The 15,078-nt window shown below is 45.1% G+C and overlaps 1 protein-coding gene across 2 annotated transcripts in view; it reads right to left on the bottom strand.

Moving 5' to 3' along the window:
- SBNO1 (strawberry notch homolog 1) overlaps positions 1–11,622 on the bottom strand; it is a 31,396-nt gene extending 19,774 nt beyond the window's left edge. The window contains exons 1-6 of one of the 2 annotated variants that reach the window (XM_063415899.1): positions 11,467–11,622; positions 5,020–5,153; positions 4,462–4,566; positions 3,279–3,588; positions 1,476–1,576; positions 267–363 (exon numbers count right to left, since the gene is read on the bottom strand). In XM_063415899.1, coding sequence (XP_063271969.1) covers positions 267–363; positions 1,476–1,576; positions 3,279–3,588; positions 4,462–4,566; positions 5,020–5,151 — 745 coding nt within the window. In that variant the 5' untranslated portion in view covers positions 5,152–5,153; positions 11,467–11,622. Of the gene's footprint in view, positions 1–266; positions 364–1,475; positions 1,577–3,278; positions 3,589–4,461; positions 4,567–5,019; positions 5,154–10,568; positions 10,716–11,466 lie in introns of those variants that run through there. The other variant, XM_063415900.1, reaches the window with a different exon arrangement.
- Positions 11,623–15,078: the final 3,456 nt, after the last annotated feature.

The raw sequence follows: 15,078 nt of genomic DNA, 5'->3' as shown, positions 1-15,078 counted from the left end.
AAGCCTGATTTTGGTTCATCAGTCATATCTGTGAAACAAATACTGCTCAATGATACACTGAAGAATTCGTTTTCTATTTAAAAATCCACTTCTCTTCCAAATCTTCCAAGTGCTACAGGAGATAAATTTCCTAGGAAAACCCACAACAAATTCAGGTCCTGTTAATTCAGACAGGATCTATTTTCTGTGTTAGCAATTACACAAGAGTAAATAAATTAACTCTCAAAACATTCAGGCTTTTGATGTAACAGAAGATCAGGTCATACATTTTATTGGCATATATTCAGCATAGGTCTCTGCGTGGCCCATTTCTTCCTCATCTTCTTCCTCGGGTTCCTCCTCTTCTTTTACTGCTGGCACTTTCTGGAATAGAGAAATACCTCTGTTAGTCAAGCAGCACATTGTTAATATTCCATCTCCTGGAAATTAAAATGAGACAGGAAATGAGGACAAACTTGCACTTCAATGTTTTAACAATGTAAGGGACAAACCAGTGAATCACTGGGGAAGCTACACACAAATACAGATTTTTTTATACTCTGAACAACTCTCTAAAGACACAAAGTCAGGGAACTTTCTCTTCTTGGCAAGAAGATGAAGTACTCCAAACTCATATAAGCAGAACTAAGAAGAAATTCTTCTTACATCATATTAAAATCAGACTATGACTTAAAGAAAATTGCCTTGAAAACATGACAGCCCTAATGCTCAATTCAAGTACTCCCCTGGAGCCTCCTGCAGTTCCACATTCATGGCATCATTTCACAATTCACAGTTAAACTTTACAGTCAGTTCTGTCCAGTATCCTCTGAAATCTGACAGTTACCCATTTACTGGGACCCTGATCAATGCAAATATGGAAATATCTGTAAAGCACTCAGCAGGTGAAAAATCAAACTTCTTCCATAACCAATAATGTTAATACAAAAGAAGTGATCTGAAAACCCCCTCTGTATGGCAGTCACTGAGGAGCACAGCTCTTCCCAAACACCAGCCTGAGCCTTGCTAGCAGTGAAGATGCCAAAATTCAAGTGTTTACAGCATCAGAATGTAACTTTATTACATTTAGAAAATTGAATGATACTCAATTTACATCTTCAATTCAACTGCCCAGAAGGACAGCCATGCTAGGGGGAAGTTTTTCAGTTTCCTCATTGCTAGTGATTTTAGAAGAACATGTTTTAACCCAGAGGAAATGCTATGCTTCTCACCTTTAACCAGAGCCACACCAGCTTCTGCAAAGGACAATAATTCCTTAAAATTGTCATTTACTATCTAAGCCTGCTCTGCACAGCTGTTAACTTCACTCATCTAAGCAAGTTTCATCTTGTGGAGCACCTGACCTTTTGGACAAACAGATGCACTTGACAGTTCCACCACACACAAGACAAGCGTGAGGAACTCCTGAATCTGCTCACAGCTGTTTATGGCCAGCAACACATTGGTTTGACAAATGAATCATTTGTGCCACTTACCACAGTAGGTGAAAAACTTCTCATTTTAATGTCATTTATCCATATTCTTGCTACTTCTTTTGTAGAAGCCTCCTTCTTCACTGCACCGTTGCTTAGGTCAGCTGCAAAAGAAAAGCTGTGCTTTACACAATTCCCTCCAAGCATCAACTCACATTAACATGCTGCTCTATTAATGAGCTGGAAGAGAAGTTTGAAGTATCCAGGAGCACAATGATGCTTCAAGAACAAATCTGTAACAGGATCCTTTAAGAAGATCATTTATTAACCTTCCTGTCTTCAGTCACATTTGCAAGGAGCTAGGAATGGAGCTCAGCACACAACTAAAATAATTAGCATAAGGATGGATATAAAATATTGAAAGCAGCTGTCAGGCTTCCATCATATCAATGCATGTAATAAACTTAGCATAATTGCCCCTAAAAACAATTAGGGCACTTGCACAAATAAATGTTTTCCTCAAAGACACTGCACAATTTAACTTCTTAATATTTTCCCATCTAGAGCTCCTGCTGCCTGAATTATATGAAAAGACCATTTTCCTTTCAAGAGTGTCTCTTTTCTACAAGAAACTGCAATTTTTTTTAATAAACACGAGGAAAGATCTAGAGACACAGGAACACAAATAAGATTAGGAATACATTTCTAGAAGCTGCAGGTCTCCTTTTCATTTTATACAGAAGCTACAGATTCACCTGTTTTCTGCAGCTGTGCTATTCTATCAGTTACTGTGTGTTGGTGTCATCTATTCTTTGCTTCTCTGAATTTTCATTTAATAGGACTGAATTATCCCCTCCTGCTTTCTCCCCACTCCAGCTTCAGTTCATGTCCCAACCTGGGTTTTGGCAACCACTCCCTAAGAGAAAACAATGACACAAGGAGGGACATTCTGCTTTTTGTTTCAGTTCTAGCAGACAGCTCCTGCACTGCATTCTCTCCCTGCATCTGGAAAAATAGGTTATGCCAACCACACCTATAAAATCAGCAAAGCTTGTTTCAGAAACAATGAAAATAACAGCAATCCAGAAAATGCCTGGGTGTCTTTCAGAAAAAAGATATTTTCACAGTGACCTAGTCTGATCTTAACCTCATGCTAAAATCAGAACAACTTGAAAGAGTTAAAGTTTCACACACATGCAGCTTTTTCCTTATACAAGCTGACCACATGTTAGAAATAACATACAAGGGAATATTATGGAAGTACAAGGGAATATTATGGAAGGAATCACAAAATGAAGATTTGGAGTGTGATAAAAGTACTTGCACATTTAACTTGCTGCAACATTTCAGAAGTAACATGAAAATAAACAGCAAGTTTTTAGGATTCATTTTCTTAAAACAATAGAACTGATGCCTCCAATGAAACAAAAGGACAGATTCTCCTTTTGCAGGAGACACTTCACACAAACACTTCGTGTGCTACAAATCTAGTTTGGAGGATGCTAAATAGAAAAAAGTACCAGTGTGTTTTAGTTCCAATCACACACTCGAACAGGAGCTGGTGGAGACCCCAGTAACACAGCTAACAGACTTCAACAATGTTCACAAACCAATTTTCCAGCTGCAATCTTATTTTCCTCATTCCATGCATTAAATCAAGAGTTTAATTTTTTAAACTCTGTTACTTCACAGTACTTCACCCTGAATTCTAACACTACTACAATTAGAATGAAATTTATCAGGTTTCCTGAACCACTTCATTTTACCAGGACATTGTAGAAAGCAAGGAAAACCCACGACACGCAAAGATCGTCATTATTTCACAATTTGTTTAAAATACTGTAATTACAAAGGAACAAAACTCACTCGCTGCCGTTGCTACTGGTTGGGCAATATTAGGAGGTGGTTTCAGCTTCATGAGTTCATTAAGACTGTTGTTCTTGAGCAGATCCTTCAGCTGGATCTGCTCCTTGGAAGGTGCAGTGCTCAGGGCGTTGCGGACTGCTGGTGCTGCCACCGAGGGCCGGGTGGTTGTGCTGGTCTGGATGATCTTTGCCACGGTGATCGTCTGCCTCGAGGTGGTGACAGGCGTCGTTTTTGTCACCACTATCGTCGTCCCCAGAGTTGGAAGCTGATTGATTTGATTCAGCACAAAGGTTGTGGTGGATGGTGGTTGCTGGGAAGAAAGAAGCAGGGAAATTTTCAGGAAATGGTTAAAAAGAAAGAACAAACTTTATTAGACTTAATTTAGTACACAGGATACACCAGTTTTTAACCGGCTTGTGGTAAGAAATGCCTTCAAGTAACATGCTGAAGATGCCACAGTAATTATCTTGTGCTCCAACAGTCTGAGCAAAAAGTGTCTCTCAATACATTGTGCATATTTCAGAAGGTTATTTTTAGAATTTATTTTATGGTAAGGAAAAGTAACTAAAATAAAATTAAAAATTCATCACCCAGGTACAAGACATGACCACTACAGTCTCCTCCCATATCTGATAAAGCCAGTGCTGGTCAAGGCTCAGCCAGCCAGCGTCACTGGCAGTGCCTGTGAGGAGGTTTAATTAGTTAACTAGTTTAACAACAGGCAAAAGCTGTCACACAATCAGCAGCTGCGATGGAGGAGTGAGAATATGTGAGAAAACCCTGCAGACACCAAGGTCAGTGAAGGAAGGGGAGGAGGTGTCCCAGGTGCTGGAGCAGGGACTCCCCTGCAGCCCTTGGAGGACCACGGATGCCAGCAGTGAAGTTGAGCCCAGGACAAAGGAAGGAGCAGGGAGAAAAGTATTTTTAGATTTGTTCTTATTTCTCATTTTCCTTCTCCATTGCTAACTGGCAATGAATTAATTTCCTCGAGTTGAGCCTGGTTTGCCCATGACAAATTGCTGATCTCCCTGTCCTTATCTCAACCCACGAGCCTTTCACCATCACTTTTTGCCTCTGTACAACTGAGGTGGAGGAGAGACAAAGCAGCTTAGGGGGCACCTGGTGCCCACAGCCCAAGCCAAGCCCCCTCCCCACCTCAACCCTGGAGCCCCAAAGTTCTCACCCGGACATTTAACAAGGCTGGAGTGGACACAGGCTCTGGCTCCTGTTTCACAGCAGCTGCAGCCTCGGTCTCCAGGCCCAGTTCTAACGCACTAAGCGGGACTGACTGCACAGGGAAGAAAGCAAACAAGTCAGCAGGAATCAAACCTTCAGGCTTTTGTTCCCAGTCTGTGCCTCAAGTGGCTACACTCTGGCAGGGTGAAGGCCATCATGGTGCTTAAACATGTTATTGCATTACACTTTTAGTGCATTTTATTGTGGAGCAGCTAGATCCCAATGACACGGGAGTTCTCCATGGATACCTGACATTATGTCCCCATGTCATGTCCAGAATTAAGGGTATTTCTGTCTGTACTGACCCCAAGTGTTTCAGATTGCTTTTTTGTATAGAAGTTTAAAAGTAATTCACAAGTCATTTTCCAATCTCAGTACTATGAAGCAAGAAACTTAAGAAAACTCCACATGATTCAACCATTTGCTATGGACATCATCTCCTTTAATTCCCCCCATCACAACAAAACCAAGCTCTCTCTAAAAACCCCAATGTTCTTGTTTTAACCTGCTGAACAGCTGGAGTTGGTGCTGGATTTGCAAGAACCACGTCTGGAGAGTCAATATCAAAGAGATCATTTGGACTGATTCCACTCTCACTCAAAGCAGCAAGCAACAGATCTTGTCCTGGCTCCACCATCTCTGAAAAAAAAAAAGAGAAATAGAATCTGTAAATACAAGTACGTTTAATTCTGATTTATTTTTTGCCCAGCACAACTCCAGTTCCTGGATTTAAGGGCATTCACAGTGCAGTCTCTTGTACACACAGTTTCACTTTCTAGATTTGCTCTGGTTCTTTTGTTTATTTGTAGGCTTTTTAACATACCCACCACATTTAAAAGCAGGGAGAATTAAACAGTTCACTACACAAAATGCTATCATACCCACAAACTTAAGACACCTTTTCTGGTCTTTGAGGCACTACATTTTCAAGCATTACAAGAAGAATCAAGAGCAGAGTTGGTGAGACCATGTTATGCTAATGATCCGTCTTTGTCGGTGAAGCAACTGCACGAGGGAAGCACAATTAAAACTCATTTACTTTATCTTGTAACAAGTTAGTGATAAAGAGCTTATAAGGGAAGCTTTAATTTCTTGCTCGCCCTTACATTAGGTTACATTCATTCACTGGAGAAATTTTGTTTTGCATATGGAGAGAACAAATGTGCCACTATTATAGTATGTAACTGCTTATTAAATAGGACACTAACATCAGGTCACGGACTCCTTTATGTGTAGGACAAGCAAAACTAATTTCAAAAAGCTATTCTAGACCGTATAAAAACTTATTAAAAAGCCAAATACTCCATATTTAAAGATGAAGAGAGAAGATAACACGTTTCACTTGCTTAAGAAGGAAACCCATCTGCCCTTGTATTAAGATAAAAATGAAATTATTTCACTGAACTGGAGCTGTTGCTTATACAGTCTAAAATACACCTCAAGCAGATTTTAATTTCATTTACCCTCCACACCCCTTAACACCCACTGGGAGCAAAACATGGAAATCCAATGAAGCCAAACCTACTCTAAAGCAGGCAAGAGGACAAAATTCTGTGTTGGTATTTCAGATGTTCATTCACAAGACTCCAAACCAGCATTCACACTTTGCTTGTCCCTGCCACATGCAGCTGGCTGGTCACACGTGTTCCTCAGCACGTTTAGCAGAACAGGTAATTCTTGTAATAAGCTAAGCCTCGGGCACTTAGTTCTCACTCTTCCCAGTTTTAGTCTGTGCAAGAGCAGGGAGAAACTGTTTGGTGGTGGATTCACACCGAAATGGTGGCACCACACATGTGAGGTACAGGGACAAGGGGAAGATACATTTAAAGGCATCAAAGGTTTAAAGATGCTCCAAATAATATCAAAGCAACAAACAATTGGTGCTACCAATTCCACTAAGCACACACAGCCCCATCAAACACCACTTGCTTGGCAGAACCAGACTCCTCTTTCTTAAAGGCATTTGAGGTGACAAAATAAATTGGCAGCATGGCCTGGTTTGTTACTATGATGTACAGAAAATATTAAAAAGTATTAAATAAGCTAGCAGATTTAATTGATATGGCAGCATGATTAAAGGATGTCACCACCCCAGCCTGTCTCCCAGAACCCTGAATGGGTCAACAAAAGTGGTAAGAACTGACTTTTAGTTTCATCTTTCATTCCAGCAGGATTGTGCTTCCTCCCCCAAAAAAGGGGACTATATATACACATTAATTAGGTAAGATAAATCCTGAATTTTCATCAGACTGAAATCTTAACAGGGACCATCACATCTAAGTTTAGAAGGTTGCAGCATTGTTTATTAACTAGAAACAGGGTGAGGGGAAGGAGGTTTAAGTCTCCAGATGAAATTTTTGCTTATCAATACTTTTGGTGTTCAGAACTTGAGAGCAGCTACTGAAGATGAATTTCTCTGCATAAGGGGAATTAACACAGGTCACCCCATCAAAACAGCTCCAAAACACTTTAAAATCATAACTTCACAGTATCCATTTGGGAAAGAGGCATGAGCACTATTCCACACAGGGAACAGCTTTACCCAAAGGACAAATAAACTAAAATATCTAAATGTACAATAAAAAAAAAAAAAATCAGTAAATCATTCTTTAGTCTATAGTTGTGATCACTCCATGGCTAAACAAAGAAATGACTAAAACTTGGTTGAGAGTTAAGGGACTGGACTGAACAGAGGCACAAAAAGGCAGAAGTTTGAGGTTTTTCACTTAAGAGAACTAAGAGAAAACAAAAATACTCCAGAACTTCTAGTCTGCTCACACAATGTAGGAAGGAAAGGCCTTTCTATGAAGTTGAGACTCAAAGCAAAACCAAAGCTAGAAGAAAACCCCACACCAACACCACAAAAACACATCCTCCCCCTCCACCTACCATGGTGTCACACCCCATCACATCTGCTTCAGGCCCAGTTTAAGATATTCATGATGCTGCTGACCTCTACATCTTCAACTTTTAAAAACACCATGGCTGGTATCTTAAAAGTTGCAGAGTTCACAAAAAACCCAATTCATAGCACTAATGCTTTAGTTGCTCATTTCAAAGTTTTCAATAGATGACTGGTGATAGAAACGAGCAAAGCAATTCCTACAATTTCAGAGTAAAAATCTCCAGTTTAGAAGCATCCCTTTCTAGTGAGGCTGTTTTCATGTAAGAAATCCCCCAGCTGCACCTCTCTCCTGATACCCAAATTTTAAGTCTTAAAAATTCATGGTTGCTCACAACCCAGCAAAAAGCTCAGGAAAACAACAGCAATTGTTTGTCTGTCAGTCTGGACAATGAAAGTTTGACTAGTTTCACTTATTTTGTTTCTGTACAGTAGGAACAAAGCTGCATTGTTTGGAACAAAAGGAATTCTGAACTTCTAGAATTTTTACATTAGAAGCCACTGAACACTGAGCACCAATTTCAGGCTTTGTGCAACTTACTAGCACCAATGCTGCCCACCCCTTCCCATTATAATTTAATTTAACAAGGAAATTAAATGAGGAAGAAAAAAAAAACACAGGAGAAGCTGCATTGTTATAACTTATTTTCTGTAGCCCATGCTGGTTAAGTTTAAAACATTATCAGGCTGAACCAGCTCCACAATCTTGCAAGGTAGGAGGCTCCTCAGTTAACACAAGTGAAAGTGGCTTTATCGAGCTCTGCAGCTCAGCCTTGGCAATACTATATAAGGACCTGTTTGCCACATCTTCAAAATCTCCGAAAGAAAATACTTATTAAAAAGTTGTGAATATTACAAGCTGTTCCCTGAGCATTTCATCACTCAAAGAACTGTTTTGAGCATGTAGAATCTTGCAGATAAGACTGTCTATGTTTAGTGAGGTAGTCCAATGTCACTGAGCAAGAATCAGCCTATTAAACAAAACTAAAAAAAATGTATTTATACAATTACAACAGTAGTATCTTAATATTTCTTTGTATTAAGAAAAAACAAACTGCTGCTATTTAAAGAAAGGCTACCAAAACACACCAAACATTTCTGTAAGGTGCTCTCCTGATGAAGAACACAGCTTAAAACTTTGATAAAGAGATTGTTTTGTGATCACTGCACATTATGTAAATAATTCCTGATTTAAAGATACAAAACCAGAATGCCATGTTTAATATCATGTCATGTATCCATGCCAACCTGGCTCTCTCTCTCCTTCCATTTTAGCTTTGGTACAAAGAAACAAAACAAAAAAAAGAAGAAAAAATATTCTAAAACACATGTCGAGCAACCTGCTCTGCTTCCCCTGAGAAGGATCATGGTAGAATCCCAAGCAATGAAAAACCTTTTGATTTTCAGGGCTGTGAGTTACACACTGTAACACTGCATGCCTGAAGCGCTTATTTAAAAACCAATTACAATTAATAATCAATTACAGAACTCTAAACTGGTCCAAACCAAACATGACAATGGAGCAGGCACTGCTGTTGCCAAGCCCTTCACACACCTGGGCTCTGTGGTGCTCAGCTGGGTGTTCGTGCCTGCCTGGGACACAAACAGCACCCAGAACTTCTGTTCTTTCGTGGAAAGGTTTATTGGAAAGGTTTATCTCATTGCCTTTTTGAGGAATACCTGTCACCTGAACTGTACTGGAAGCCATTTATAATATCACATAAATACTGGAGTTGTAGAGACAAGACAGCTTTGCCCTGCAAATTCTCTGCCTGTCTAAACCATGAGTTATTATTGACCTGAAAAATTCACATCTCCCTTTGCAGCCTCTCCCAGCAAGGGCTGCTGAGCCCCGTCCCACCCAACAGGATTCTCTGGATATCCACGTGGGCTCTGCTCATTTCAGCTTTTGTCTCCAGAAGGCAACCTGGGTAACAGCAAAAAAAAACCAACCCAACTCCTTCTAGTCCTGTCCAAGTCACCATCCAATCAAAGAGCAAAACCCTAATTAATGAATTCACTCATCCTTCCATGCCTTAACCTCAAGACCAGCAGTTAATTTTGCATTTACACAAATAAAGATGTTCTCACAGAACTCGTAAGTTAACTCCAACCCTGGAAAAATCATCCCCATTTTCCAAGGCTGGTTACCACTCCAACGTCAAAGCTTTCAAGGACACCAGGGACACTTCAGGGCACTGTGGGGTTCAACTCACCCTCAGTGCTTTTTAATGACTGCTCTACAAAATTTACAACTCTCATGTTACACGGTCTGCAAATGTGAAATTCAGAAGTTTTGAAAACATTAAAATATTTACAAACGCAACAATTTAGCATGAAATCCACTTTCAGACTAAAAGGCTGGAGCTGATAATTTGGCCAGTAGTGAAAGTTTCTAAGAAGTAAAAACTCAAAGGAATAAGAGCAGCAGGATCTTTAGTTTTAGCCTGGGAGCCAGTTCCAGGTGTGTCTCAAAGCACCTTTACTATACTCATGAGCTGCTTCCACCGCTTTTAGAGTAATTCTCAGCCACTTTTGAAACCAAAGTAGTAGCCTGGACAAAAAGGCACGCTGCCCACATTTAATTTCTAAATATTAAGACTGCATACAAATATTACATCTCATGGCTGTGAGGCAGATACAGAACACCAATTCAAATGTCACACTGTTACACAATTTCAATTCTTGCTTTACAACATCAACTACAGATTTTCAGTTTTGGGGGAGGGCAGCTCACAAAACATTAATGTATGTTTTTAAATAATTTTAATCCAGACACAACCTTGGTAGTCTAAAGCCAAATAGCCTACCACTGAATTAATTCCTAACTTTACACTGTGTCGTTTGATCACACTAATTTTATTTTTTTTTTTACTTACTCTGGAGTTACCTAAGATATCTATTCAAGGTTTGGGTTTTTTTAAGCATTTACAAAACTCATCTTTAACAGGTATCAAACACGTAGAACCAGTCTATGAGTACCTGAAAGAAAGTACAAGAGTTCTAATTTATACTCTCAAAGTATAAGTGTGGAACCTGGTCAGCTAAAAATAATAAAGAAACAGCCCAAAAAAAAACACCAGGAAAAAAACCCCAAAAGGCCTCTCCCCCATCAGACTGTGGGGGCATTTCCACGTTAAACTATTACTCACCCTAGCAACCTCTGTTTGAGGTGTGCTCGTTAAGAGTCCCTGGACTTTGAGGCCGTGTCTGTCGCCGCGGTTCAGCTCGCCGGGAGCAGCGGGGCCCCGGAGGGCTCGGCCGGGCGGGGAAGCCCCCGGGGGAGGCGAGGGGAGAGGCGGGGGACGGCGGCTCCTGCCTCGCCACCTTCCCACCAACACGTGTTCCCGGCATAAACTTCCGGGTTGGGCCAGAATCGGCTGCGTAATCCTGTCCCATGCGCGACTTTTTGTTTCCAGCCCTTCACCTCTTTAAAGATCCCTTCAACAGCACCGCGAACCCGGGGAAGGGCGGGAGGGCTCCGTCTCACGGCGGCTTTCGGAGCCGCTCCGGCACCATAAATCAAACCCCCCCATCCCCCCCGCCTCGTCTCTCCATTTCAAACCTCAACAATCACCGGCCGCGGAAAGAGCGCACAAAGGCGCGGGCCAGCCCGGGGGGCTCTGCCCGCGGGGGGATGCGGCGGGGGGGCGGCCGAACGCAGCGCCGCGCCCGCCCCCGTTACCGAGGCGCTTCCCCAGCACCGGGGGGCCCCGCCGCCCGCCCCCGCACGCCCCCGGGCACGAAGTTCGCGGGACAAGCGGGGCTCCGCCGGGGCGGCGGCGGCGCCTCCCCCGCCCGCCGCGCCGCCCTCGGCCCACCGGGACCCCTGCGGGGGCGGCCGCGCAGCCCTCCAGGGCTGAGGGAGCGAAGGAGACGCGGAGCCGCTCCCAGCACAACGGGTCCTCCCCGGACACCCCCGCGCCGCCGCCGCGGGCCCCGGTGTGGAGCTGAGGGGAGGAAACCCCCGGGGCGGCCCCACAGCGCGGAGAGCGGCCAGAGGCGGCCAAACAGGCGCGGCGCCAGGCAAAAAGGCAGCGCAGGACTTACTCTCTATCGCGCTCGATCCTTCCGCGGGCTCCTGGAAGTCTCCGCCGCCGGCCCCGCCGCCCGCCGCTTTCTAACTCACAGCCGCCATCTTTGCCCTCCCTCCCCTCACAGGGGAGGGGGGGCCGGGGGCCGCCCGCACCACGTGACCCGGGCCGCGCCTCCCTCCCCCCGCCGCGCCGCGCGCGCTCCCCTCCCACGTGACATCGCCAGCCACCGCCCGCCGCTGGCGCGCGCTCGGCGCCACGTGACCCGCCCCCCGCCCGCGGGCACCCCGGTCACGTGGCCGCCGCCGTCTCGCGCCCACCCCCCCCCTCCCACCGCCGCCGCCGGGCCCTGGCGCGCGCTCCCCGCTCGCCCCCCCGTCACGTGACATGCCGCGCCTCGGTTTTTCCGTGCCATCGGCAACGGGAAAGCAGCAATTTCCCCGTTCCTTCCCCCCCAAAAAGAAGCCCGGCGTATCCACCGTCCTTCAAATATGCGACGTCCCCGCGGGCGGGCCCCGCCCCAGGGCGGCGGCCGTAGTCGAGCCTTGGCGATCCGGGCCCGGTTCCCGGTAGGGTGGGGGGAGGGGAAGGCGGAGGCGAACGGCTGCGAGCGGTCACGTGACCGAGGCTCCCGCAAGATGGCGGCTGCCGGCGAGAACGCGTCAGCGCGGCGGAGCTCTCGCGAGATCTCGCGTTTCTCGCTGCATCACGGGGAGCGGGGGGAGGCGCCGTGCGCGCGCCCCCGCCTGAGGCGGCGTTGGCGGGAGCGGCGGGACCGGGCCGGCCACGGGAATCGCCCCCGGGGGTTGCCGGCCTGAGGGGAAACGCTGTTCTCTGAGCTCATCCCCGCCCGTGCTTCCGCTGGTAAACGCGTCTCACTTCAGGCGGCCCCCTGGTCCCGTCCCTCCGCAGTTGGCGGCTCCGAGCAGCCCGGTGCGGCCGGTGCCAGCCCGCCCTGAGGACACCGCCACCGCCGCCCCTCACGGCGCCACGGCTCTGCGGTGTTCCTCCACAGGAACTCCTCCAGGAGAATGCGGGGGGACACACCTGCTGCCCTCCCCGGGAATGCCGCCCGTGGGGATGTGCTGGCAGATGAGTTTTCCCTTGCGAACATTTTACAAGCCGCTAATGTGAAACTTGCTGCTGCAAAGAGTGAGTGAAAATCTGGAGACCACTCATGCTAGTTTCACATTTGGAGACATCTTTTTAGCGCCGGAGGCTTCCAGAGTGAGAAGACTTGTTAAAAGAGACAATCTTCCAATAAAATGCTTTCCCAGTTGTGTAAGAACATGAAAATTCGTAACAACTTTCACACAGAATTGGGCCAGGCGTAGATGAAGTGTGAGCAATCATGAAATTCCTTCAAATGTTCAGTACGACTCATTCAATCTTGTGCAAGTTTGTTTATTTTATCATTAGGCAAATTTAACAGGGATTAATATAAGCAATAAAGGATTAGACAGATTAAGGCTAAACTATTTAAAGACAAAGCAACGTTAATTAAACTGACTTTAAGTAATTCAGATTAATCAGTGATGCTTCAGATGGAGAAAAAGGCGACAGAAGCATAGCCAGAAACCAGAAGAACAATTTAAATGGCAGCTTTTATCTTGATTATTGCCCTCTGCACACTTCAGATGAAGGCATGATGAAGCACAGCTCACACGTGCCAAATCGAACTTTAAATCTGAGCAGCTCTGTACAATCGTGACAAGAACGTGAGGGTTTCCATGTCTTGAGTTGGAAAGGGAGTCACCTCTCAGCGTTTGTGACCATCCTCGGCTGGAATAGGTGAGTGATCCCACCGGTGGAAATGCTGCTTTCCACTGTAGCACACACACATTTGTCTGCAGGACTCTGTTTCCATAGAATTTTGCATGTAATTCACGCATTTCACTGCACTTTCTAGTCAGAGATTTTTTTTTAATCATTGGTAGATACTATTCTGAATGTAATTATATTTTATAATCTATGAAATGCGGTTAGCACCTACTGGCGTTTTACTCTGCCACTTTATAAAATGATGTTGCTTAATGTAATACTCAGCAGTTACCCTCAGGGATTGTTTTTACTTGATCTCTAGTGGCTGAAGCACAAATTGTAGGGATTTCATCTCGTGAATGAGAAATTTGTGTAAATGCTGCCATTTATTTTGCAAATTGCAAGTATGACAGGTGCTGTGTGAGAACTTGCTCTCAGGTGGGAATATTTAACAAGCATCTCCTTGGTATATTGGACAGAAAATGAAAGTATGAATTCAAAGATATTTTTTAAAAAATCTGGATGGAGTGTTCATCTACACTGAAGAGATTTACCTCGAAGATTTTCTTCCCTTTCTGAGCAAATCAACGCCTCGCTCGTTCTCCCTTCCCCCACAAAACAATTTCACATTTCCGCAGTAAAACGTGGTGCTCTGGGGAGCCGCTCATGCGGCACTACGGGGGAGAATATTTAGGTCACTGGGTTTTCGCGCTGGTTCTAGCGGGAGTCGCGCTGCTCCCTCTGGATTACGGGGTCGGCAGCGCTCTCTCCTGTGCTGCTGCGTGTCCTGAGTCACAGCCGCACTCTTTTGGGCTTTAATATTTGAATTTCTCCTCCTCTCTGGCTGTTGGTCGCAGTCAGCTGAGGGGTAAATCAAACATGTTTTGCTAATTCACAGTGTGATCCCACCGCGCCGGCAGCAGCGGCCAGTTGGAGATGACGTTGTTTTCTTTGTTGCTCTGGGGAAGAGAATTCCTTGGCTTCCTTTGCCCTCTACTGGTGGCCCGCACGGCTTGGATGCCAACTCGGTTGCTTTGTTTAATACACGTATATAAAATAATTATTTAAAATATACCACCCCCAACAGCTGAGCAAAACCACAGTTGAGGGCGTTTCCAGAGCTTTCCCAAGACATTAGGAAGAGTGTTCCCTAAGAACACCTTAGTAATTGATGAAGATCTTTATTTTCCAGTTGCATCCCAGCGGGGTGATAAGTACAGTGCGAACTGGGGTGGAAAAATCAGAGCAGTGTCTGCTCTTTTGTGGCAGCTTGGAGTACCTGCCTTGATGGCAGGACACCATGGACATGGATTTCACGGGCATGGTGCCTGAAGGATGGCAGCTGGCTGCAGCTTTGAGTTCACAGCAAAATCCCCAGTGCATTTTGGTTGCCTCTGTAAAATTCATGTGCCTGGTGATTGAAGACCTGGATGTAACAAACAGTGCCCATGCAGAGCTGGGTTTGTTCTGTCTTCTCCCGAAGTGCCTGAAGGTAGAGCTGTCACAAGAGGAGAAGGGGGTGGACTGGAACGCTGTGCTGCCTTCTGAGACTCCTCTGGAGTCACTCTGAATTCCTGTCCTCTGAGTCCCCAGCTGCTCTGGGACAGCTTGGAAAGCACGAGGCCCCAAGTTCTTGCTTAGGATGAGAAGGGTTTTTTCCCTGTTGTTAAGGGAAAGGATGGTGTTCAGCTGTGTCACCGAGCTGGCTGTTTATGTCACTGTGGGAATGCCCAAGCAGCAGCCTGTGGCTACAGATAAGCCTTGGGTGGGAAGCCAAGGCTTATCACTGTGATATGATAGCGCTTGGATCAGCGCAGGTGCCACCACGCCGTGTCCTGAGCACACTCAGGTGGGCCTTGCTGCAGGA

The sequence above is a fragment of the Prinia subflava genome, chromosome 19 (genome assembly GCF_021018805.1).
Source record: "Prinia subflava isolate CZ2003 ecotype Zambia chromosome 19, Cam_Psub_1.2, whole genome shotgun sequence".
Taxonomy (NCBI): domain Eukaryota; kingdom Metazoa; phylum Chordata; class Aves; order Passeriformes; family Cisticolidae; genus Prinia; species Prinia subflava.
The sequence above is the reverse complement of the archived record's forward strand: the minus strand, read 5'-3'. Positions and strand labels throughout refer to the sequence as shown.